Source organism: Pseudorasbora parva, chromosome 14 (genome assembly GCF_024679245.1).
Source record: "Pseudorasbora parva isolate DD20220531a chromosome 14, ASM2467924v1, whole genome shotgun sequence".
In the NCBI taxonomy this organism is placed as follows: Eukaryota; Metazoa; Chordata; class Actinopteri; order Cypriniformes; family Gobionidae; genus Pseudorasbora; species Pseudorasbora parva.
In genome coordinates, this window is record NC_090185.1 from 16,148,258 (window position 1) to 16,174,225 (window position 25,968).

At 38.5% G+C, this 25,968-nt stretch overlaps 3 protein-coding genes across 4 annotated transcripts; 2 read left to right on the forward strand and 1 right to left on the reverse strand.

Annotated features, from left to right (window-relative positions):
- Window positions 1-5: 5 nt before the first annotated feature.
- sass6 (SAS-6 centriolar assembly protein) lies at window positions 6-11,038 on the reverse strand. Its single transcript, XM_067415654.1, has 17 exons — window positions 10,678-11,038; window positions 10,486-10,546; window positions 10,321-10,400; window positions 10,114-10,218; window positions 9,864-10,035; window positions 9,704-9,781; window positions 7,821-7,940; window positions 7,492-7,683; window positions 7,219-7,413; window positions 7,001-7,090; window positions 6,077-6,256; window positions 5,913-5,994; window positions 4,897-5,015; window positions 2,331-2,477; window positions 928-1,010; window positions 754-848; window positions 6-651 (listed from the first exon to the last, which is right to left on the reverse strand). Exons 1-17 carry the CDS (start codon window positions 10,740-10,742, stop codon window positions 578-580), a joined length of 1,938 nt encoding a protein of 645 aa, XP_067271755.1. The 5' UTR covers window positions 10,743-11,038; the 3' UTR covers window positions 6-577.
- A 39-nt stretch (window positions 11,039-11,077) lies between these two features.
- lsm7 (LSM7 homolog, U6 small nuclear RNA and mRNA degradation associated) lies at window positions 11,078-14,623 on the forward strand. 2 transcript variants are annotated; one of them, XM_067415656.1, is made up of 4 exons: window positions 11,078-11,123; window positions 11,368-11,458; window positions 11,570-11,641; window positions 14,180-14,623. In XM_067415656.1, exons 1-4 carry the CDS (start codon window positions 11,118-11,120, stop codon window positions 14,320-14,322), a joined length of 312 nt encoding a protein of 103 aa, XP_067271757.1. In that variant the 5' UTR covers window positions 11,078-11,117; the 3' UTR covers window positions 14,323-14,623. The 2 variants fall into 2 exon arrangements, with proteins under 2 accessions (XP_067271757.1, XP_067271756.1); XM_067415655.1 differs by having other exon boundaries at window positions 11,123-11,199.
- A 396-nt stretch (window positions 14,624-15,019) lies between these two features.
- Window positions 15,020-25,906, forward strand: tmprss9 (transmembrane serine protease 9). Its single transcript, XM_067415653.1, has 15 exons — window positions 15,020-16,055; window positions 16,906-17,081; window positions 17,180-17,307; window positions 17,406-17,473; window positions 17,546-17,721; window positions 17,796-17,837; window positions 17,926-18,039; window positions 18,712-18,877; window positions 18,963-19,237; window positions 19,481-19,623; window positions 19,704-20,127; window positions 20,795-20,963; window positions 21,059-21,324; window positions 24,387-24,523; window positions 24,796-25,906. Exons 2-15 carry the CDS (start codon window positions 16,949-16,951, stop codon window positions 24,955-24,957), a joined length of 2,403 nt encoding a protein of 800 aa, XP_067271754.1. The 5' UTR covers window positions 15,020-16,055; window positions 16,906-16,948; the 3' UTR covers window positions 24,958-25,906.
- The last annotated feature ends 62 nt before the right edge of the window (window positions 25,907-25,968 follow it).

The window sequence follows — 25,968 nt, forward strand, 5'->3', positions numbered from 1 at the left end:
TAGATTTTATTAACTTGTCCTAAAAGAGTCGCTACTTCAGAACAAGTAGCCAAACTGCAATCCATGATAAACAGATTACAAAGTTTACTATATTAAACCATAAATACAATATAAATGTACACACAGTGATATATATACAGCTTTACACAGCAAACCAGCCACAGTTTATCATCAACTATGTCAGGCAATCAAGCACTTTAATCTTTATACCTTCAGTAAAAAAAAGCCAATCAAATGAATAGCACTATGAGAATACAAAACGACTGGCTACAGGTTCATTCAATCAGAGACAGTTCATGTATGGCACAATCAAGTTTAAGACACTGAAAAGAGATTTTTAGGCACCATAAACTTAAAGGACCAAAAATAGCACCATAATTTGACAATTTGGGATCTCTTTGTAAACATGTAAAAATGAATTTAAAAATAAATCTGTTTAATAAATTATTGAAAACATTTGAAACAAACGAGACTATCATCTGCATGCACACTTTGCATTGCCTTAGCATCTTCGTAGTGGCGTTCATACACAAAACGTAGTGCTGAATAGAGGTCCATATAAACACATGTAGGTTCATCATCCTGGGAAATACGCAGAAGCTGCGGCCGATGGCGCTTTCACTCCAGCCGAGCTCAAAGGCTTAGGAACTTCTGCAGGTAAAAGAGATTTATATTAAATAAAACAATCATTAAATCTCCTTTAAAAGTATAGCAATAAGGAATAACCAGGAAAAAACTGTTTTTGTGGCTCGCCTCTATTTAGATGCATGCTGGGTAGGAGACCGCGGAGAGGAATACTGTCGTCTCGCCTCTCAAAGTACTTGGAGTCCAGACCTACAGGTTCTCCGCTGTTCAGATCAGAGATACAGCTCAGACCCAAGGCTTTACGACAGATCAGGAAATAAAAGGACGTAAAGAGGAACTCACTTCTCTTTATTAGAAGGCTGGGCGAGTGTAGAGGGACTCACTTCTGCTGATGAAGGTTTGGCACTCATGGGGTTAAACTGCACCTAAAATTTAGTTAAGAACATTATTTATTTGCAAAAAGATTTTGACATGGTTTTCTCAGACATTTATAGGCAGTGACTGTCACTGAAAACAAGGCTTTGTTCATACTGATAGCTACAATCTGATTTTTAGTCAGTCAGTATTTTATAATATAATTCATAAATAATTATTATTTTTTGTAATATTTATTGAAAATTTGATGACACATTTTGACCAATTATGTTTTATTATAAAAATACCTGTTTTATGATTTAACCATGATTATATTTATTATCACAATATTTATCACAATATTATCACAATATTTTTTGTGAAAATAAAACTTAGTAACATACTACCTAATTTACTTTAAATATTACAAAATATATTTTGATGTTATAACATTTATTTTTACCAATTATATATTATTATAAAATACTTGTTTTATGATTTTAACAATTGTATATACAATTGTACACAAATATATATATATATATATATATATATATATATATATATACATGCACACCTTTTTGAAGATAAAACATTTTATAACATTTCATAATTATTATATTTTGTAATATTTATTGATAATGATATAACATTTATTTTACCAATTACATACTTTATTATAAAAATACTTGTTTTATTTAACAATTGTTATTAACTTACTGTTAACTAATTGCTACTAACATTTATTTCCACAAAATATTATATTTTTTGTGAAAATAAAACTTTTGTAACATATTTCATAATTTACTTATATTTTGTAATATTTATTGATAGTTTATATATAATATTTATAAATTTATTTTTTATCAATTATATATTTTATTTAAAAAAACTTTTTTTTTTAAATAATTGTTATAAAAATCTTTAATTTTATAAAATAATAAATATACAATCTATTAAACATTTTTATAAAACATTTTGTTTTATAATAAAATAGAATTGCTCATTGGTGAAATTTTTTTTGGGGGGGATTGTTGTTGAAACGCTCTCTGAAATATTTGCTCAATGATTGCATCAAAAACAAGATTTTTTGTCACTTGGGCATCTTCATGTATTCAACACCGTACACCTTGTTCAGTTCCAGAGACGCCAAAATGCCAGTCATAGCAACCCATGCAAATAAAACACTATTTTGACTACAACAAACTATTCTGATTGGAGCATTTGCAATAAAAACAATTGGACATTAAGTCCTATAAAGTTTTAAAAAACAAATCAGAATTGTGAGCAGTGTGAACAGAGACTATAATAGAGACAAGCAAACTACAGAAAAAAAACACGAGATGAAGAAGGAAAAGATAGTATGAGAGAGAAGAGGAGACGAGGCCTGCCTTTGGTCCAGACGTCTGATTGTGCAGTGTCAGGACAGAGCGAGGTCCTGAGCTCACACAGGAAAAAGTTAGAGGATATTTGGAGTTTATCGTAGAGGTGATGGGGAAACCCTGTCCCAAAGACGAGGGGAAACCTTTGCTATCAAGCTAGAGAAGAGAAGAACGGCGAAATCATTTCAAAGTCCAATCTGGCATGCAAACAATCAAACTGATGGTTACTGTATGGTCCTGTTCACACCTGGTATTTTGGTCGATCGGATCCAAAGTGGACAACGCTAAATACAGGTGTAAACGTTGGCGTAAAGCAGTGGTTCTCAAACCTGTCCTGGGGACCCTCAACCAGTGCACATTTTGCATGTCGCCCTTACCTAACACACAAGTAGAGACTGCAAGTCTTGAATTGGGTCTTTTTGATGAGGGAGACATACAGTATTGTTCAAAATAATAGCAGTACAATGTGACTAACCAGAATAATCAAGGTTTTTAGTATATTTTTTATTGCTACGTGGCAAACAAGTTACCAGTAGGTTCAGTAGATTGTCAGAAAACAAACAAGACCCAGCATTCATGATATGCACGCTCTTAAGGCTGTGCAATTGGGCAATTAGTTGAAAGGGGTGTGTTCAAAAAAATAGCAGTGTCTACCTTTGACTGTACAAACTCAAAACTATTTTGTACAAACTTTTTTTTTCTGGGATTTAGCAATCCTGTGAATCACTAAACTAATATTTAGTTGTATGACCACAGTTTTTTAAAACTGCTTGACATCTGTGTGGCATGGAGTCAACCAACTTGTGGCACCTCTCAGCTGTTATTCCACTCCATGATTCTTTAACAACATTCCACAATTCATTCACATTTCTTGGTTTTGCTTCAGAAACAGCATTTTTGATATCACCCCACAAGTTCTCAATTGGATTAAGGTCTGGAGATTGGGCTGGCCACTCCATAACATTAATTTTGTTGGTTTGGAACCAAGACTTTGCCCGTTTACTAGTGTGTTTTGGGTCATTGTCTTGTTGAAACAACCGTTTCAAGGGCATGTCCTCTTCAGCATAGGGCAACATGACCTCTTCAAGTATTTTAACATATGCAAACTGATCCATGATCCCTGGTATACGATAAATAGGCCCAACACCATAGTAGGAGAAACATGCCCATATCATGATGCTTGCACCTCCATGCTTCACTGTCTTCACTGTGTACTGTGGCTTGAATTCAGAGTTTGGGGGTCGTCTCACAAACTGCCTGTGGCCCTTGGACCCAAAAAGAACAATTTTACTCTCATCAGTCCACAAAATGTTCCTCCATTTCTCTTTAGGCCAGTTGATGTGTTCTTTGGCAAATTGTCACCTCTTCTGCACATGCCTTTTTTTTAACAGAGGGACTTTGCGGAAGATTCTTGAAAATAGATTAGCTTCACACAGACGTCTTCTAACTGTCACAGTACTTACAGATAACTCCAGACTGTCTTTGATCATCCTGGAGGTGATCATTGGCTGAGCCTTTGCCATTCTGGTTATTCTTCTATCCATTTTGATGGTTGTCTTCCGTTTTCTTCCACGTCTCTGGTTTTGCTCTCCATTTTAAGGCATTGGAGATCATTTTAGCTGAACAGCCTATCATTTTTTGCACCTCTTTATAGGTTTTCCCCTCTCTAATCAACTTTTTCATCAAAGTACGCTGTTCTTCTGAACAATGTCTTGAACGACCCATTTTCCTCAGCTTTCAAATGCATGTTCAACAAGTGTTGGCTTCATCCTTAAATAGGGGCCACCTGATTCACACCTGTTTCTTCACAAAATTGATGACCTCAGTGATTGAATGCCACACTGCTATTTTTTTGAACACACCCCTTTCAACTAATTCAACTAATTGCCCAATTGCACAGCCTTAAGAGCGTGCATATCATGAATGCTGGGTCTCATTTGTTTTCTGAGAATCTACTGAACCTACTGGTAACTTGTTTGCCACGTAGCAATAAAAAAATATACGAAAAACCTTGATTATTCTGGTTAGTCACATTGTACTGCTATTATTTTGAACAATACTGTATAAATGTGCAGTCGTGAGGGGTCCACGGGACAGGTTTGAGAACCATTGCTGTAAAGAGTCCACTTTCAACCCCTTCCAGAGATAGTGTATGGTGTTCCAATAGCCATAAAAGACTGCCTACTCTCTGTCTACGGTCCTAATGCGTAAACATTATGGGAAGCGCGTTAGCCAGACGAGATTTCTACTTTGCCAGCTGAAGACCCGAGTTTGGTTTCGAGACGAAAAACGTACCAAGCACAATGTTCTCTTACCATTCCTGATTTCTAACACTCAGAGCGCTCGGCATGGTCTTTTGGCTGTCAGAGCAGAAAGCAAAGCTGCTGCTCTCGTTATGTTTTTCTGTCGTCTCCAGTCACGCTCATATGTAAATTGCGTGAGCTTATTTCGTCCATTAGATCGAAAGATAAACAAAACGCCAGGTGTAAACAGGACCTATGATTTCCAGCTACATCAAGCAGACAAAAACCTGTTTGGTGGAATTTATGCTACATTTTCAGAGATGTGCGATTACCATATTGTGAGAGACACTTCCTGTTCTCAGCCCTGCGGCAGGCGTCTCAAACATTCCCAAAGTTTCCTGCTTCCGGGAGAGCTGGTTCTCATTCAGCTGCTTGTTCAGCCAAGTTATTACTATATGAAAGCAGAAAAATACATTTAAAATAATATAATATCTAACAAATTATATTCCATTAAAATAAGATATATTTTTATTAGGGCCGGGACTCGATTAAAAAAATGAATCTAATTAATTAGAGGCTTTGTAATTAATTAATCGAAATTAATCGCATTTTAATTGCATATAAATATTTGACCTGAGAACAATGAGAAGTAATTTTTCACATGTATTTTTAGTATACCATTGAATAATGACTGAATACATAAGCTTAATCAACAAAATATTGTTTATTTATTTCAGTCCAGCAGACCAGCGCAATGTTTGCCATTAAGTTTAGCAAAAGCATACTTGTGATATTTGAGGCTCGATGTGCTGCGGTGATACGCAAATTCCTTGTTGTATAGCTTGCACACAACCGTGCTCTTGTCGACGCTTCCATTCTTTCGTTTTTTTAAACAAAATTTCCCATCAACGGGGCCGAGCAAAGCGGTCTCATCCATGGTCTCATCAGCTTCTTCGTTCATGTTCGCTCATGCCCTGCGGCTCAATCAGCTCCCTAGTTCACTAGTCAGGGCACTGATCAGGACATAAGTCAATGGGCTGACTCCCCTGATCAGTGCCCTGACTAGTGAACTAGGGAGCTGATTGAGACGCACCCATGGTTTGTTATTGTCGTGACTCCGGAGCGCTAGTTGGTGTTCTAGTATAATCGGTCCGTCGAAACTCATTCATTGAAAAACGTTCCGCGGTGCAAAAATAAGTGTGGTTAATTATTTTATTTTTTTGCGTAATTAATTAACGCGTTAAAGTCCCGGCCCTAATTTTTATATATTCTATTAAGATCTATTAAAATAGATCAATTTAAAATACATACATTTTTAAAAATAAATAAACATATAAATTAAACTCACCGTTCTCATTGGTTTTTAACACTTCCCTGCTCTCGTCCAGTTTCTGAATTGTAGCTTCCAATTGCTCCTTTAATTTTGTTGCCTAGAAACAACAAAAAGTGTTGGTAAATTGTTGGATGTTCTGGCATCATGCGCTGCGAGCACATTTGGGGTTGATGCGGTACCTCTTCCTCTTTCTGTCGGAGCCGTTGTTGGGCGTCCTGCAGTTCTCGCTGCTCCCGCTGCAGTTTCTCCGTAGTTTCCTGCAGGATCTTTTCTTGAGACACGGTCACTGTGTTCTTCACCTTGATCTTCCCCACCAGAGCCTTCAGATCCCCCTGGAGCTTCTTGATGATGCCGTTCGCCTGCAATCGTGAGGACACCATTAATCAGTCTCTATACAGGCTTTCTGCAGATCTGATGAAGGTACATTTAAGACCAAATACAGAAAATGGAAGGGAACGTCAACATGTTCTCTAAATGAGAAGCACAAGCAGTTGTATTACCAACACTTCAGAGTTTGAACTTCCAAAAGATATTCATTACTTTTTCATTCATTTTACAAAAAATATTGTTCCTTGTGTCTTCTGATCGCACTGCAAAATAAGATGTTCTTCCTCAGTATTTTTGTCTTGTTTTCCGTGCAGATGTCTAAAGACTCTTAAATCACGATGCGTTTACCGGAGATACAAAAATGACATTAAACATGAAGTCTTGTTTTCTGTGAAATTTATCAAAAAGAATTGAGAACAAATCTGCCAATGAGCTCATAAAAAATTCTGCTTTGATAATTAATTGACAGATATTTGTTCTTGTTTTAAAACCAACTGACTTAAAGTAATTTGTACAGATTTTATTTAACATTGTATCTTCAGTAACTGTATCTTGATTTGAAATTGTTTAGTTATTTGTATTGGACAAAAATACTGAGGAAGATTTATATATTTTTTGCAATGCATGCAACATTTCATGCCATGACTTGATGAAGAAGACTCTCAGCTCTGATTTAAGAGCTTTTTAATGTAATTTGTGTGAGGGTGAATTAAGACTTTTTTAGGACCCGCAGAAACCCTGGTATAAATAATTAACGGTTAAAATCGGACGCAAACCTTGATGAGCTCCTCCGACAGGGATTTTACTGTGGTCTCCAGCTTGCCAATCTGAAGTTGCTTACTTTCTGCAGTTCCTTCAACAGAGTTCTAGCAAACAAACAATTCAAATAAATATTAAATGAATAAATATAATTCATCCTGTAATAAAAAAAAAAGACAATTGGTGTATTATTATTATTTTTTAAACAGAAAAATATGTGCAGAAATGTGCTGACCTTCTGCTGCTGGGTGGCTTCCAGCACCTCTTTGGTCCGCAGCACGAGCATGTCTTTATCTTTGATCTCCTGCTCTAAGACGGCCACTCGCGTCTGCAGCTGGTTGACGAGACGCTCTCTCTCGTGGCATTCGGTGTCAAGGCTGCTGTTCTCTCTCCTCAACGACAGAACCTGCTGCTTCGACCGCTGACACTCCTGGACAAACACCACAAAGTTATACCATCAGATTTTCTTGTGATTTCCAGGACACATGCTTCTAAATAAATATCCCACCTCTTCCAGGCTGGCCAGTTTGGCTTTAAGGTCTCGAATGGTGGAGTCGCTCTTGTATTTCTTGTCGGTGAGCTCCCTGTTTGCTGTTTCCAGCTCAGAGACTTTGGTTTGGAGCTGCTGGGTGCTTCTGTGATGAGACGACTCAAGTTCCTGTCGCAGCTGTTCGTTCTGCTGCTGAAGGCGCGTTTGTGTCTAATAGTACAATTAAACAAAACATCAGTGTCTTTTTGAAGAGATAAAATTATAAATAAATATAAAAGCTATATCAAGCGAATCTCGAGTGCCTTCAGCAGTGAAATGCCCATGTGAGCCTATGGATGTCAGATCACCTCCAGAGCCTGTTCACGCTCCGCTGTGAGATCCTGCATGTGTCTGCTGGACAGAGACGTCGTTTGGGACGTCCATTCAGACCGGAGTTTGTCCAATTCTCGACTTTTCTCAGACAGGGTCTGGAGAAGAGAAAAAAAAGTTCATAATTACTGGTTCGTAATAAATAATTAAATTAATCTATATAAATATTATCCAACCAAAATGGTTAATACATAATATTATTATGATCATAATTACTATTACACAGATCAGGCACAACATTATGACTTAATATTTTGTTTGTCCCCTTTTACTGCCAAAACAGCCCTGACCTGTCGAGACATGGACTCCACTAGACCCCTGAAAGTGTGCTGTGGTGCTGTGCAGCAGATCCTTTAAGTCCTGTAAGCTGGGAGTTGGGCCTCCATGGATTGGACTGGTTTGTTCAGCACATCCCACAGATGCTCGATTGGATTGAGATCTGGGGAATTTGGAGGCCAAGTCAACACCTCAGACTCGTTGTTGTGCTCCTCAAATCATTCCTGAACCATTTTTGCTTTGTGGCAGGGCACACCGCATGCTTAGAGAGACCACAGCCACCAGGGAATACCGTTTCCATGAAAGGGTGTACATGGTCGGCAACAATGCTTAGGCAGGTGGTACGTGTCAAAGTAACCCACATGGATGACAGGACCCAAGGTTTCCCAGCAGAACATTGCCCAAAGCATCACACTGCCTCCGCCGGCTTGCCTTCTTCCCAAGTGCATCCTGGAGCCATGTGTTCTCCAGGTAAGTGATGCACCTGCACCCGGCCATCCACGTGATGTGAAAGAAAGCGTGATTCAGACCAGGCCACCATCTTCCATTGTTCCGAGGTCCAGTTCTGATGCTCACGTGCCCACTGTTGGCACTTTCGGCAGTGGACAGGGGTCAGAAATATGAGCTACATTAGCTCGTCTGTTTGATCGGACCACACGGGCCAGCCTTTGCTCCACACGTGCATCAATGAGCCTTGGCCGCCAATGAACCTGTCGCTGGTTCACCGCTGTTCCTTCCTTGGACCACTTTTGATAGATACTGGCCACTGCAGACCGGGAACACCCCACAAAATTTTCACTTGCTGCCTAATATATCCCACCGACTAACAAGTGACGTGATGAAGAGATAATCAGCGTTATTCACGTCACCTGTCATAGACTTATGCCTGAACGGTGTATAGAGCTATATAGTATATCACCTTACAAAAATCAAATGTATGTATACAGATAAAGACATATACTTATATATCCAACTTTATAGAGAGCTGGGTGATAATATATTAAAAAATGACAATTGTTATATGTATTGTTTTATGTGAATATACTGTACATATGCAGGTAAAATATCGGCGGGCGATAATATTTTTTTCCGTTTTTTGTGTGACAAACTATAACAAGCAAGCAGGACAGTTTTTGACAGGTTTTTTTGACTAAATATAGCAATTCAAGCTTGGCGACAATATGGTTTAATTTTTTGGCAATATACTGGTAACACAATAAGGTCTCATTTGTTAACATTAGTTAATATATTAACTAACATGAACTATCCATGAGCAATACATTTGTTACTGTATTTGTTCATCTTTGTTAATGTTGGATCAATAAATTAACAAAGATCAATAAATGCCATAGAAGTGCAGTTCATTATTAGTTCATGTTAACAAATAAAACCTTATTGTAAAGTTTTTCCAGTATAGTACATCCAGGTTGTACAATTCAATTTTAAATATTAAATTAATGAATTTGTTATTAGTTGATACTGAAAGTTATCAAGCATGTGAGGTTTTATATAACAGTTTGGTGGTTATATATAATTAATACATAAATAAATCCACTTTTGAGAAACCATCTTGAATACGACATACCTGCTGTGCATAATTTAGCTGTCTTGTCAGATCTTCCTCAGTCTTTCTCAACTTCTGTTCCAACTGCTGCTTTTCCTCCTGAAAACAGATATATTAAAGATGCAGTCAATAAAACAAACAGGATAAAAACATAGTTAAAGTCCATGTTGATGAGACACACCTTTACAGTAGAAAGACAGGTGGCCAGATACTTCTTGATATCCGTATCAGATCCCGGGAGCAGTTTCAGAGAGAGATGTGTGAGGTGTTTAAAAGCGTTTGTCTCTACAATATTAAGGTTTGAAGGACTGTGGTCGAACGCTGATGAAGCTGACGTGAGCTGCAGCAGGAACCTGAACAGAAACAGTTCTCACGATCAATATGTAATAACAAAAAGATATAGAAGAGATCTTATTTAGATCATCTCTCACCGTGGGCTTTCTCTGTCCTGTTCAGAGATGCACTGCTCAAGCAAGTCTATGAATTTCTGTGGGAATGATGTGAAGTCTATTAAAAGCCCTTGTTGTACTTTTAGGCTGTGAAGGAAAGCGAACAAATTATTATTTCACAGTCAGATATTACTGTGCTGACAATAAATATGAAATTTTATGATCAGATCAAATATTATGATACTATACCTCTGAAAATCCTCCTCTGATATGACAAGATTGTATAAAAAGTAAAGATCAGTATCATCCGTCAGCCTTACAATCAAATCCTGGTGATAAAACAAAAATAAAGTCAGAAGACCAACAAAATGCTTTACAGTCATAAATAATAATGTATAAATAATAATTTCTCACCTTCCTATGGACAGGATTTGATGATGTCTGGAGTTCAATACTGATGCGAATGACTGAACGTCTGTAATTTAAAATCATTTTAATAGTCTCCAAAAAAATAAATACTATAACATACATGACAATTAAAGAAAAATAAACCTTAAAACTGATTTAGGTCTTATTTATGTTCAAATTATAACGTATAGGTATTACCTTTCATCGGTCTCTCTATTCTTCACCTGCACCTGTAACCTCTTGTTAAAAAGTAGTTCCGTCATTTTGAGTTCATATAATAACACAAAAAGCGATAATTATCATTAAAAATCGCTGTTTTTTTCGTGTTTTTAGGTTGTTGAACGAGTCATTTGTTTTTTCGCGCTTCACTCCCGCGTTTGTCCGTTTCTCACCGGATGTGCTAAGCGCCTCTACCTAACCACGCTTATTATCGTATTTCAGCATATTTACATTTTTACCAGTCGTAAAAGACAAATATAAACCATTGGAGCTGTATTTGATATATATTTGAGGGTGTTTAAGGCTGATAAAATTAAAAACTCTTTTCTGCCTTATTTCACCGACGCGTGTTGTGATTGGTTGAGAGGCAGGCGTCAAACGTCAACGCCGAGTGGGCGGGGCGTACAGGAGTTTTGAACATGGCGGTGAGTAGCACAAACGTTTCTACACCGTTCGCATTATAAGCGTTTGTATGTCCTCATGGGGTTTATAAACAAACATGTAAGCACGTAAATGTCTTGTGGACTCTGAAAGTTCAAACTGTACTCACTAGAGCCTGCTGGTTATTGTGAATTTGACGTGTTGTATATTATTGAGGAGCTATGCTACACAAGATACTGGTCTTATATTACACAGACCTGATATATAATGTGTGGTTTTGATTTTCAGGATAAAGATAAGAAAAAGAAGGAGAGCATTTTTGATTTGTCGAAATACATCGACAAACATATAAGAGTTAAGTTCCAAGGAGGTCGTGAAGGTGAGACAGTTGCTTCATAAGATAAATTATGGGTTTAAATAATTCAAATATTATGCTTAACTACGTTAAAGTTACATTGAATTTAAAACATTCGTTGTTTTCTATTTTCAGCTAGCGGTGTCTTAAAAGGCTTCGACCCGCTGTTGAATCTTGTGTTGGATGGCACCATTGAATACATGCGAGGTAAAATCTTTTCATTCATTCATTCATTTAGTCCTCTATCTCAGGGGGTTTATCAATCAGAAAAATATCAATCAAATCACTTAAATAAATTAGTAGTTTAATGGAAACTTAATATTTTACACACAATTTTTCATACTATAAATTGGGTCATTATACATTAAAATATATAGTTTCACTGTGAACAGAACAGAGAATGGTCCCGGACTGACCCGCATTCAAAAATCACACAGCTGAGAACATTAGAGTAACCGATTAATTATTTTGTGATTTGCTGCTAGAGCATTTATGCCCATGCTTTATGAATAACAAAAACAAGGATCGATTTAAAAAAAAAAAAAAGTGTTTTTAAACATTTGTGACTCATTCTGGGAAAATGAGTGGTAATAAGTGCATTTTCAAAAATGATTTGGTTATTTTCAAAATTATGTATAATTTGCTGGAATCACATGTTTGAAGTTGATAGAGTCAGCAAAGTAAATGCTGTGAGGGGAAAAAACGAGTGAACGTTTTCCTACAGTCCATGGTAATAACCCCAAATCTGGCACACAGTTGCAACCAAATATCTATAGGAAACATTTATATTTAACTTTTTTTTTGGTATCCATGATACCATAATTGTTTGACTAAAATTAATGAAATGTACAGCCTAGATATTAAGTGATTAGTTATCTTTATAATGAAAATTACCCCATGATTTACTTGTAGGTGTACATGACTTTATTCTTTCTTAAGAACAATCAGGAGATATATTAATAATAGGGCTGGGCGATTTTTATTTTTATTATTTCTTTAATTTTTTTTCCCTAACAAAAATCTAAAAAAAATGTTTTTAATAATTCGATTATAAAAATTGATTCGATTCAATTTTTTTCCCCGCCCCCCATTTAAAACAAAATAATTGCAAACTGTACATATATTTTAAATAAATATATATTAATTAATTAATTAATTAATTAAAGTACATCAACTTGAAATTGCAAAGGCAAACCCTTTATCTAACTGAAAAGTCACTGTGCAGTGTGCAAAGATTGTTGAACATCCAAATTATTTATACTGTATTTGGATTGAGCTAATAAACAACAAAAAATCCTGAGGTAAATAAAATAATGATTATAACCTTAGTGTATTAGTATTTGTACAACAGTGATATATTTCTCAAGTAAAACCTAACTTTTATTTTGACGGGTTGCTGTGAATACTTTTGAGTATCTTTGTGTTTGACATGACGGTGGTTTTTCTCAAATTAAACGGTAAAATGCTTGTGAAGTGACTCTCAGAGCGGCTTTGGAGATGACGGACATGTGTGTATGTCCTCGTATGAGATGGAAACGCGTGATTGTCACGCGCAATTCTATGTAGGCCTATGTGTTTGAGGTAAACTACTGCGGGTCACACCATTCATTCACAGACACACACGCAGGACACTCAGGATTCGTAGCCTAAATAGTCGTTTTGCTGTTTAATATTCACATACACTATCACCAGATGCGTTGGTCTAGCAACAAGTGCAAGCCACTTCAGAGACATAGATAGTTTAGTGTTCTGTTAACACAATCAGAGCGCAAAAATAAGGGATATTCCATGGGAAAATACTAAAACGGGAAGATAGCGGTAAAAGAGCTAAAATACGTGAGAAACCGGGAAAACGAGAGGGTTGACAGCTATGGCTTGGTTACAGGTGACAATACCACCACCCACACTAAAGACCCTCTCCGATGGGGCACTAGTTGCAACTCCACACGACTGAGGTCGAAGAGCTTTTTTTTTCTCCCCCTCGCTATACTGCCGAGGGGAAGAAGAAAAATCGATTTTTGGAAAATATGAATCGATTTGACCTACCAACTCGATTTTTAAATCAAATCGATTTTTTTCCCCAGCCCTAAATATCCTGACGCTTCCAAGCTTTATAACGGCACTGACGGGGTCCATTGAGTTTGAAGCTCAAAAAAGTGTATCCATCCATCATAAACATACTACACACGGCTCCGGGGGTTAATAAAGGCTTTTTTGAGGTGAATGGATGGGTTTGTGTAAGAAAAATATCCATATTTAACACGTTACAAAATGAAATACCTAGCTTTCAGCAGACCGCCTTCTGTATTCAACTTAGGTGTAAAGAAAGTGTAGAAATAAAGAAGAGGTTTTTGTTAGAAGAAAGTACAACGACTCACAGTTCAAAAAACTTATGCTACGCCCGATGTCATATGTTGCGTCAGTTACGCTATTTTTCATAAGTTGAAGACGGTCCGCTGGAAGCTAGATATTTTTCATTGTAGCATGTTGAATATAGATATTTTTCTTACAAAAGCCCATCGATTTGCTTTAGAAGGCCTTTATTAACACACAACTGTCCTTCACTAACTACATTTTGCAGCTATATTTACAACTTTGGGTATGTAAAACCTTTAAATTAGTCTCTTAAGTCTTAATTTTGACGAACGTAGCCTAAAAGATTGAAAACCCTATCTCTAACGGAGCGTTTTATATTTTTAAGTCGTTGTATATGATTCCTAATCACATCCTAATGATTCTGAACAGATCCGGATGATCAGTACAAGCTGACCGAAGACACCAGACAGCTCGGTCTGGTTGTTTGTCGAGGGACGTCCGTCGTGCTTATCTGTCCACAGGACGGGATGGAGGCCATTCCAAACCCTTTCATTCAACAGCAGGATGGATAATATTCAGCTGTGTTTTTGTTTTTTCTCTTGTATTGTGTAGATGTCTGGTGAAGAAAACGGATGGTTTTTGTTAGGTCTGAAATCATGAAAAATGTAACATTTTGTATTTAGACTCAGGATAAATGTGTTTTCTTTGGTTTTGTTTCGGTTCATGAAACGTTTTTGTGTGTGTTGATTATGGTTTTGAACTATAAGGCATGTTTTCTGTTCATGAAAATAGGTGCGTAATGTTGCCCTGGTTCTTTCAGTGTTGTTTTACTACTGACGTTCATTTGGACAATAATAAACATCTGGGATTTCACCATTTCTAATTCAAGCAAAAACTAGATTATGCCTGTACCTCAAATGGTGGATTCTACAGTTTTACACCCATCCAGAAAGCTTTTGTACACACACACAAACACTCAGACATTGTCACAGAACATTATTTGTATAATATTTCGAAGGCCTTTGGTTTCAAGACGCCTTGAGAAAACATTCTTGTTTGCTTTTGTGGTGTCTCCTACTCTGTTTTACATTTGCAAAACTAATTCCTAAGATTAAAGACTCACAGACCCTTCCCTGTTTGGGAGTTTTTTTCTTTCTACATTTATCTATTATTACACTTTAATACACTACTTTTGACGCAGGTGATCATGTTTTACTTTTCTAAAATCTTGGAAACAAGGGTTTTTCCACCAAGAGGAGACCTTTTTTTGATGGCTATCAGATTGAGGTTAGTATTCATGCTTCTTAGCGCAGCCACAAAGACCTGCTTGTAACCTTTCTGGATTTACCTTAGGTGGGAAACACTATGTATATCAATATACTCACTAGTTCCAGTATAGTTTTCACTCTGATATTTAACGCAATACGTGTGAGGCTAATCGAGATTTGTTGGTCCTTCCATTTGTGGTGGTGGTTTTCTCGCAGTTATGAATGAAAGGCTCAGTGTTTCTTGCCTTGCTTGTGCTCTTTTGAACAGGAGGACTTTCCAGATTTTATCAGTGCGCACTGGCACCCAAGTCTGGGCTTTATTGGGTAACAGTTATAGTGGTTCAGGGTCTGTTAACTGATGGTTAACTTTAGAGGGGTCTGTAAGAGGAGCTGCTGTCTGAAGACGGGCCAACTCTTAATACTATTCCAGGTCAGGAGAGGTGGTCTAGTATGGCAAATTGCATTTCATTTTGCACAGAAGATTAAACCTATGAGGTAAAAAAGGGAACTATCTATTCAATGCATAATAGCATATAAAAATGCAACAAAAAAAACGAGAAGGGGCAGCTAAAATACACAAATGGGAAAATATATCAACATGCTTAAAATACAAAAGTAATATAAAAAGGAGAAACAACTTGTAAAATGATTTTAAAAAGTGTTTATTTGATGAAAAATATAGAAAACCATTACTGCACAGCAGTAAGTTAAAAGCTCATTTGTTGCTGGGTGTAAGCTTTTGGATTGAGTTTTGTTACCCCTCCCTAGAACAACAGTCTATTGTTTATTTAAATCGTTTAAATGTCTTAAAAGGGTATTGTGTGAAATAATAGAGGATTTTGTTTTAAAACAATGTATATTTTGTAGTACCTGCCTATCAAAGGCGAGACCCCACCCTCACCTGGGTAAAACCACGCCCACATGTAAGCCTACAGGATAACAGCGCTGCATTCTATAGTCCCCAAACGTGTCCTGCGGTTTATTCGGACGTCAATGTAAAGACCAGATGCCTCAGTGACCAAATGCTGTCTGAAACGGTAAGTAAGCATATTTTCTTTTCAGTTCGTCCTAGAGTTGTGCCAGAAGTTGTTGCACCCATAGTTTTAATGCTCTTTGGCTCGTTTTATTACTTTGTTTCTAGCTCTTCAGAAAAGTATTTATTTTTGATTATGTTATAACCGAAAATAATATTTTTTGCATTATTTAACAGCATTATAGCCATTTTATATTTGATACTGTTGCATTGGTACCTGCGTAAACCATAATAATTATAAATATATATTTTAATTGGCATAATTGTCAGTATCCTCACACTTTTTTCAGTTAACATGTATTTATTATATACTGTGCTATATTTTTCTTTATTTAAAATATTTTATTATATACATTTTATTTTATTATATCTAAGCTTTAATGGGAAAATATTGTTTTTTGTTGTATGCCATAACTTGTATGCCCAAAACTGCCATTCTACTTGATACATTTGCATTGTTGTCGACAAGACTGTAAATAATAGTTTTGCACTATAGGTTTTAATTGGCATTTATCATTGGTACACCCAGTATATTGTTGTTGTTTTTTATGTGCGTATATGTAATCAGAGAGTTGTTGTTGCATTTACAACACTGAAGTGAAAAGTAACTATATCCAAACTCTCTGAAACATCAGGCGTCGCTTCATATTTCTATAATACCACTCCTAGTATTGTCTCATTCTATAACCGGTGGGATAATACTTTGTCACCCCATGAGATGATTTCCATTGTCGGTACCCAGGACACTTGAGTTAGGGAGACACTATCACTTTTGATATCTTAAAAACCCAATCCCATTTTTACCTGGTTATCTGTCTGTATTTCTTACCTGCATGTGTTCTTGTGTTTTACAGTTTGAATGTCCAGGTTGTGTTGCAGGTCTTTGTATAGACTGAAATGGAGAAGAAAGACTTGAATAAGTGGCCGGAGGGTGAATCACGGCCAGCTTACCTCTCCGTTTGCAAATGTATGACAATAGCTGCAATACTGATTCTTCTCATCATTGGGGCAGCTGTGGGTTTTATGACAGGTAAACTAATCTCCATATATCATTAAGTAATTTGTTGACATAATCAACATATTATGATATTGTTGGACGCTTAAACCAATCTTGTTTTTCTTGTTTAGCCTACTTATTAAAAGAGGAACATTATTTCATGGAGACGGTGGAATTGCAAGGGCTCAGTTATGATACAGACCTGCAAGATAAAACATCAGGATTCTCTATAGTTCTGACCACGATTCTGAAAGCAAAAGTATGACCAATAACTTGCACGTAAATACTTGTTCACGCTGCAGATGTAAAATGTGTTTCACCAAACAGATGTCCGCTGCTGTCTTCATTATTTTACAGATCAAGAATATCTTTACCGCCTCTGCTGTGGCAAATCATTTCACTGACTGCCAGATAGTTGCATATGGGTAGGTATAAAACAAGGTGGGATATCTATATAAATGTTTGGTATTTGATTAAGAGTCTGTGATATCTTTCAGGAATATCAACTCAAATGTGATGACCACTCTTCGTTTGGTCTTCTGGGTTTCTCAAGTCCAGGGGTACACAGAGAACTTTATTCAAGACCTTCTTCGCACTGGATTTAAGGCCATGTTGAACGGGAAACCTATCGATGTCCCTGAATATGGAGAGATCAGTGGCATCATCCTTCTTGGTACGTCAGTTCCTTATAAAACAAATGAAGTCAATAATAGTCATTTTAACCATTATTTTGTTTTCTTATTCTAGGGGCAAGTGGAAAGTCATTCTATGAGATTAACAATGACATAAGTAAGATGAATGTGATTATTTTGTTGATCATAGCAAGGTTCATTGAAAATTCAGAATGCTCAGATGTCTTTGTCTTTTGTCACGGCAGGTGAATGTCCTGAGAACACGTTTACTTGTAGCAATGGCGAATGCATCACAAAGCCAAATCCAGAATGTGACTTCATAACCGATTGTGTTGATGGTTCAGATGAAGCCTTTTGCTGTAAGTGTCTCTAACTTGCTATCATTATTATGCTTATACTCATTTTGGCCTAAATTAAAAGATAATTGATTGCATTTAGTAGTATAAAAAAGTGTAAATGTTTTAGGAGAGCAATGTATTTTTAGTGGTGCTTGTTAATGCAAACACTACAATTACTGAGGGTTTGTGATTTAAGTAAACTCCTAACACCTAACTCCTATTTGCATAATATTCCTACAGACATGAAAGATACCCCTTAGGGCTTTTGCCTGACAGACAACAATACTGGCAAAAAGAATATCAGCAGCCACCTATAAACCAGCCAGAACGACCTAAACCACATTGCTAGTACACATAAACATGCTATCCCCATAACACAGAACCGTAGGGTAGCCATATTTTCTTCCGAAAAAAACAGGCTTAAAGGCACAATATGTAAGATATTTGGATTAAAATATCCCATAACAATGCTATATATTTTGCTATATGTCATGTTTTTTAGCCCCACCCTGCTTCATAGTACAGTAACTTAAATCTGTAGATGTAGAGGTGAAGATTCAAGACTACAACTCCCATGATTCCACAAAATCAAGGCATCATCAAGCTACGCCTTTATTTTGAATAAGCAACGAAAATGACATATTGTGCCTTTAATTAATATTCTTTGATTATTAACCATTGTTCCTCTTATAGCCTGTGGAACACGTCCTGTCATGTCTACCCGTGTTGTGGGTGGTGAAAACGCCCATCACGGGGAGCTACCCTGGCAGGTCAGTCTCAGACTACGTGGCCGTCATACCTGTGGAGCATCCATCGTCAACAATCGCTGGCTTGTCAGTGCTGCTCATTGTTTTGAAATGTGAGGAAGCCTTTCTGTTAAATCTGATCATCAGACTCACTAGGTGCCAATGTATATCTAAATATGTGTTCCTTATATACCAAAGAGAAAACAACCCAAATGATTGGACGGCTCTTGTGGGAGCCAGTCTAATCAGTGGGGAGGAGGGAGAAGCCAGCATAGTAAAGATCAAGTCCCTGGTTGTCTCTCCGGTCTATGATCCCATGACCACTGACAGTGATGTGACCGTACTGGAGTTGGAAACACCCTTGACATTTAGCCCTTATGTTCAGCCAGTCTGTATCCCATCATCCAGTCACATTTTCAGTCCTGGGCAGAACTGCATCGTCTCTGGTTGGGGAGCTCTTAATCAGTACACCAGTGAGTATGTTTGATGTTGTGTAAAGCATCTAAATATTCTTTTGCTTGAGTTTGTTGAGTTTAACTCAGATAACCTCACTCCTAAACTGAACTAAACTTAAAACAAACTGTGGTTGGTCACTTCAGGTCCTCTTGGTGTTTCTTGAATAAGATTCAATGAAGACCAGCATTTTTGCCAAAACTCAAAAGTCTGACAACTTGAGACTACACCTTTTAAGATTACACCTCTTTTTGCCCGTGCAGGTGACGTACCTTCTACATTACAGAAGGCAATCGTGAAGATCATTGACTCGAAAGTCTGCAACAAGTCATCTGTATACAGAGGTGCACTCACCCAAAATATGATGTGTGCTGGTTTCCTTCAAGGGAAGGTGGACTCTTGTCAGGTAAGTTTTAAGCAATAATGCCTGATGCCCTAAAAGGTGTTTTGACAATTTAATGTTTTTAATGTGGTTTTGGCCTTCAGGGAGACTCTGGGGGCCCTCTGGTATGCGAGGTGGCAGCGGGGCGCTTTTTCCTAGCGGGTGTGGTGAGCTGGGGAGTGGGATGCGCACAGATCAACAAGCCTGGGGTCTATTCCCGCGTCACCAAACTCCGCAACTGGATTCTGGGCTACACCAATACTGAACCAACTAACCAAGTCACCACCACTGTCCCCAGTATCACAACCACTCAAGTCGCCTCCACTGTCCCTAGAGTCACAACCACTGAGGCTCACCTTGTTAAAGCTATGAACCCATCCTCTGAGCTGGCCAGTAACGAAAATAATCCTGCCCCTGGGAACTGCAGTGGGAATTATAACTGTGGTGGAGACAAGTGCATCAGCAAGATGAACCCAGAATGTGACAAAGTCGTTGACTGCCCAAATGAGGCTGATGAGAAAAACTGTGGTAAATAATCTCTAATAATCTCTACAACAGGGGTGTCCAATCCTGTTCCTAGAGATCTACCTTCCCAGACAATTTAGCTCCAAACCTAATCAAATACACCTCTGCTGTGTGTTGGAGCAGGGTTGGAACTGAACTCTGCAGGAAGGCACATCCAGGGTTGATTCTAGGATTGGACACCCCTGCTCTACAACAATCAATTTGGTTTGCACCCACATTAATTAATTGTGGTTAACTAGCTAGTGTAGACCTTAGTCAGGGTAGTTGCCAGTGGCGTGTACGGGGCATGAAATTGCCCTTTTCAGTCATATCGTGGCACCCTTTGGAATGCAATTTCTACCGAGGGGGACCACGATTTTGCCCCTGCCCTCCAGAGGCCTGTGCATGCCACTGATAGGTGCCATTTTTAACTTCACACTAAAGAAACAAGGGCAGCCATGAATGGTAAACGTATGGTCCGTTCAATGGTTTGCACTGTCACTGATTTTCACAACCCGTTTTCTTTGTCCAATGGAAGAAAAGCATATTTTCAATGTTGCGTTGACTAATAGACAGCAAGGTGCACGACTTATTGAACGGACCGTACATGCCTCACTCACAGCCTCATATTCATTAGGTCCATTAAAGTAGCCCGAGGAACAAGAATAAGGGTTGCTTGTTTACCTTGTAGACTGTGGGAATCGTCCAGCTGTGGGACAGGAGAGGATTATTGGCGGCGTCTCTGCCCGGAGAGGTGAATGGCCTTGGGTGGGCAGTCTGCAGTATCAACGCACTCACCGCTGTGGAGCGACACTCATCCACTGCAAATGGCTCCTGACTGCTGCTCACTGCTTCAGAGGGTAGTGTACCACTGACTGGCAACTTCCCAACATGCTATAGTTTCAAAGTATTGAACAAGAAGGATTTAGTAATTATTTTGTGTTTTCGTTAATAGTGAGCTAAACACTGCCAGTTGGACAGTAAGTCTCGGGGCGGTCATTTGGTCTGGAGTGGGTGCTCTGGTTATTCCAGTGCAAAGGATCATCCCTCATCCTGCTTTCAATAGCAGCACCATGGACTTTGATGTGGCCTTGGTGGAACTCTCCATCCCCGCCCCCAAGTCCTACACCATCCAGACTGTGTGTTTGCCTTCTCCCTGGCATAGCTTCATCAAAACTATGGAATGCTACATCATTGGTTGGGGTGCTAAGAAGGAGGACGGTGAGTTTGCGGTTGGTCAAGGTGACAAAACAAAAACTAAAACAACAAATAGTAGTTTTTTTTTATATTGTTTTCACACTGGATGTTTTGGTGTGGACTCAGATTCGATTGACCTTAAGCCTCTTTCACACAGATAATCCGAAAAATACACTAATAATGTCTCCCGGGATCATTTGATTTTGGTTCATTCATGCTGCCAGTGATTTTCTGGTATCTGAACACACATCCCTTAAAGATCTTGTAAAGACACGTGACATCAGGATGTCGTCATTTCTTTGTTCCTTAATGAACACAAAAGTTCTTTGTTAATGTGCAACATGAGCATTGATCTAAAGCCCCCAGTCAAAACTACATCATTGCGACAATACACCCCTTATGACATAAGGGGCACGTTCCGGGACTGATCTTAGCAATGTTATAGCAATGTATCAAAAACACTGACTTCAGTACCAAGTTGGTACATATATGTTGAGGGAGTGGGCAAAATGGGCGTTTACATGTATTCATTTAGCAGACATTTTTATCCAAAACGACTTACAGCTGAGGAATACTGGAAGCAATCCATCATTAAGAGGCGAATAATCACAAAAAGTGCCCGAAATACTAAGTTTTGGACATTGCTTAGATTAGCATAAACTAGAATAGGGAGGGAATAGAGGATTTTTTTTATTTTCATTTTTTTTATATTTAAGATGAGGTTAAGTGCTCATGAAAGAGATGAAGTTTCAAGCTGTATTTTGAATGTTGTCAGTGATTCACCATTCCGGTTTGAGGTGGGGAGATCATTCCACCAGCAAGGAACAGTGAACAAAAATGTTTTGGAAAGTGATTTCGTGCCTCTCTGTGGTGGTACCACTTCCTTTGCTGAGCAAAGTCTTCTAGTGGGCATGTAGACTCGTAGGAGCGAGTGGAAGTATGCAGGTACTGAGCCTGTGGTGGATCTGTAAACAAGGATCAACACCTTGAACTTGATGCGGGCAGCGAGTGGGTGCAAAGAGATGAAGAGAGTTGTGACGTAGGCACTTTTGGGCTCGGTGAATACAAGACTACTGTGTTCTAAATCATTTGAAGTGCTTTGATTGCACACAATGGAAGTCCAGCCAGAAGAGAGGTACTCAAGTCTAGAAATGCATGCTCTGTCTGAATGGTCTGATCATCCTGATGTTGTGCAGTGGATACCTGCATGAAATGTGGTCTTTTAAGGATAGCTGGCCATCAAAGGTTACTACTTTTATTTCTGACTGACCTTGAATGGTAGTCCAAGTTGAACCTCGCTGGATGGTGAAATTGTGCTATAGAGTCGGATTGGCAGGGAAAACAAGAAAATCAGTCTTTTCCAGTTTGAGCTGCGAGTGATGTTCTTTCATCCATGCCGAGATGTCCGCCAGACAGCTTGAGATTTATGCTGTTGAAATGATACATAGAGCTGTGTGTCATCAGCATAGCAATGGTATGAGGAGCCATGTGCCTGTATGATGGGTCACAGTGCTGTAGTGTAAATGGAGAGGAGGAGAGGTCCAAGCACTGAGCCCTGAGGAACCCCCATGGTCAGTTGATGAGCTTTGGATACCTGCCCACTCCAGGCAACCCTGAAAGATCTACCTGTAAGATAGGATTCCTACCAGTGTAGTGGAATCCCTGTGGCTGTAGATAGATTGAGGAAGATCTCTCTACAAGTGACGTGTTTGATGTGGGTGTTTTAAGCAGTGGGGTTACCCGAGCCTGCTTGACTATGGTAGGGAAAATGCCAGTACAGAAATGTGTTGATGATGTGTGTGACTGCTGGTAGGAGTGTAGAAGAGATGGGATAAGATCTAGAGGACAGGTGGTAGAGTTGGAAAGAAGATTTGGGGCTTTGGATGTGGCTGATCTAAAATCCTCTGTGTGTGGAAGTGAGAACGGACTGCTGATGGGTGTTGTTTTATCAGTGAAGAAATGGGCAAAATCATCTGCAAATAGAGAAGTGGTGGTGGAGGGGGATAGAGGAGAGAGCTGAATGTTCTGAAAGTGTGTGTGTGTGTGTTTGAAGTGCTGTTGATCTTGTTTAGAAAATTAAGCCGCATGGACTTCATCTGAGAAGAATGAGAGAGGCCAATCAGAGATGTTTAAGAATCGGTTTAACGGCTCTTAAAATGCTAGAGGTAAATGCTGGTATTGTCACATTTGTTACATTTCTGTACCGAATTCAGCACTTTTAATAACTTGATAACTTTTGATAACAGTTCATACAGAAGACACTCTGGGATACAGAAGGGAATTTTCTGGGATCAACACTCTGTGTGAAAGGGGCTTTAAAGTAATGCGAAAGCTGTCTTTTTTACTGTGCCGGACTTATGTGTTTAGTCTGTTTAGGAAGTGGTCTGGGATTTGAACAATAATACATTTAGTGATTGATGTAATTTTGCAGAAATAATCAGTCTATGAATGTTAACCATTCCCAGCGTGAGTATGGAGAGCCAAATTAATTAGGATCAAACAGGGACTGGGGCTAAAAAACACCCCTGGACTTTCTCCCAAACAGGACCATCACTTGTCCATAGCAACAGACACTGTACTATGGTGTACTATTTCCAACTCTGTACTTGGCCCTCTTTTCTTTAACTTTTTCCCATCCAGCTTTCTCCTTACGGTTTCTGCTAGTCATTCTGCTGCGATTTGGTTCCGGAAATCCAGGGACCAATCACAAACTGGCTAGTCGGCCGACTCGTCTTCCTCAGTTTTTTTTTTTTTTTTTTTTTGCACGTAGCAGTATATAAGTGTTCGTATTAGTCCCCCTGCTGATGGCTGTTCATACTGTTATTATTAGACTTTTTTTTTTTTTTTTTTGCCGACGGCCAGGTTATGGCCCTCAGTTAGATGGCCGTTCTGGACTTTTCCAGAATGCACAGATTGCCAATCCGTCCCTGGGATCAAACGTACCGAGTGTGAAAATGACATAAAAGTGCATGGTCTTCTAGACTTCCTCTATTTTTAAGTCTTGTTCCAAAAAGATATGGACATAATTGTGGACTACTTTTGATTAATAGGATCCATTAGATGTAATGTATTTTTGTCCCACATAGGTATGATAACCAATCTGCTGCAAAAAGCACAGGTTAGTGTTATTGATCAGTGGGACTGCAAGCAAGCCTATGGTGCTGAACTTATCGACAACATGATGTGTGCTGGCTCTACGGAAGGAGACAGGGACACATGTTTGGTGAGTTTGTGAAAGCTACGGTCTGAAAAATAAATCAGCAGTTTCACAGGAGTAGGAGAAATCTGAATAACTTCGTCTGAAGCACTGCTGCACTTACCCAATGATACTTAATGCTCTAAAAGTCTTTTTTTTTACCTTAAAACATCCACCGTGCCTCTTAAGCTGATTACATAACCCAGCCCAATGTAATTCAACCATATCCTCAACTTCTTTAAATGTCATCCCTTCCATAAAAACACCAATGAATGCAGTGGTCTTCTCTTCTTCTGCAGGGAGACTCAGGGGGCCCTCTGGTGTGCCGTGAACCCCAGGGCCGTTGGTTCCTGGCCGGGGTGACCAGCTGGGGTTACGGCTGTGGGCGAACTGGCTTCCCAGGAGTTTACATGCGGGTCACGGCTGTCAGAGAGTGGATATCTATATACCTCCCTTTTTAAATATAAGATCCAGAAATGTCCTCCACCATCTGTCTCATAAGTGATGCGCAGTCGTGTCCCTCAACTGAGGAATATAAAACTCAAATGGACAACTTTACCATCATGTTCACACTGTACTGTTAAAATATTTATTTGTGGTATTTATTAACGCATTCTGGTGCACGATGCACTAGCCCTTGATATGCTATTTGCCGTTTTGGAGAAGAAAAAAACCCCATAACAACCTCTACTAAAAATCTGCTGATTTTTTAATGGAGTTTTAATGGCACTAATTTTGAGGGGGAAAAAATGCTCGATCCAGCAGGTTGCACATCCTGTGTGGGCATAAGCATAACCAATATGGCTTAGAAAAATGTGACCCTGGACCACAAAACCAGTCATAAGTCACACGGGTATATTTGTGATAATAGCCATTAGATTTATTTGCACCCTCAAGATTCCAGATTTTTCACAGTTGTATCTCTGCCAAATACCATCAACAAACCATATATCAATGGATAGCTTATTTATTCAGCGGATGTATGAATCTCAATTTTAAGAAATTGACCCTTATGACAGGTTTTGTGGTCCTGGGCCACATATGTACAAATAACGATCATTGAGAAGCGGTTTTCTGATGGAAGATAATGAAATATGGCGACATTTACTTGCCTAAAGTACTGTTTTTCGAGAGATAAAGGTCATTCACCAGCAGAATTTAAATTCCTGTTATGTAAAATGTAGGAATAATATCACAAAACACATGCAATTTGCTTCGATTTGTTTGATGCCTTGTTAAAGCTATGTATGAACGCAAACCTCATATTGCAACCACATGTTCCCTTTGAACATACGAAAATGGAACCAAACCTCAATACAAAAGTCTGTGCCGTTAAACAAGATTCACAGAACTGTTGCTCCGCCTTGACCATGACTTAAAATAAGACCGTTTGAGAAAAAGCATGCTATAGCGCAGCATGTGGCAACATTGAGAAAGCAAAATGTAAGTTTATGTACTAAAGTGTTTCAGGC

Coding starts and splice junctions, on each gene's coding strand:
- sass6 (XM_067415654.1), bottom strand. CDS start 10,742: ATGACGGAACTACTTTTTAACAAGAGGTTACAGGTGCAGGTGAAGAAT. Junction 5,016..5,912: donor GTTAAAAACCAATGAGAACG/GTGAGTTTAATT, acceptor GCTTTCATATAG/TAATAACTTGGCTGAACAAG. Junction 2,478..4,896: donor GAAGTGTCTCTCACAATATG/GTAATCGCACAT, acceptor TCTCTTCTCTAG/CTTGATAGCAAAGGTTTCCC.
- lsm7 (XM_067415655.1), top strand. CDS start 11,179: ATGGGGTTTATAAACAAACAT. Junction 11,200..11,367: donor TGGGGTTTATAAACAAACAT/GTAAGCACGTAA, acceptor TTTGATTTTCAG/GATAAAGATAAGAAAAAGAA. Junction 11,642..14,179: donor CACCATTGAATACATGCGAG/GTAAAATCTTTT, acceptor GATTCTGAACAG/ATCCGGATGATCAGTACAAG.
- tmprss9 (XM_067415653.1), top strand. CDS start 16,949: ATGGAGAAGAAAGACTTGAATAAGTGGCCGGAGGGTGAATCACGGCCA. Junction 18,878..18,962: donor GCTGCTCATTGTTTTGAAAT/GTGAGGAAGCCT, acceptor TATATACCAAAG/AGAAAACAACCCAAATGATT. Junction 24,524..24,795: donor GAGACAGGGACACATGTTTG/GTGAGTTTGTGA, acceptor CTTCTTCTGCAG/GGAGACTCAGGGGGCCCTCT.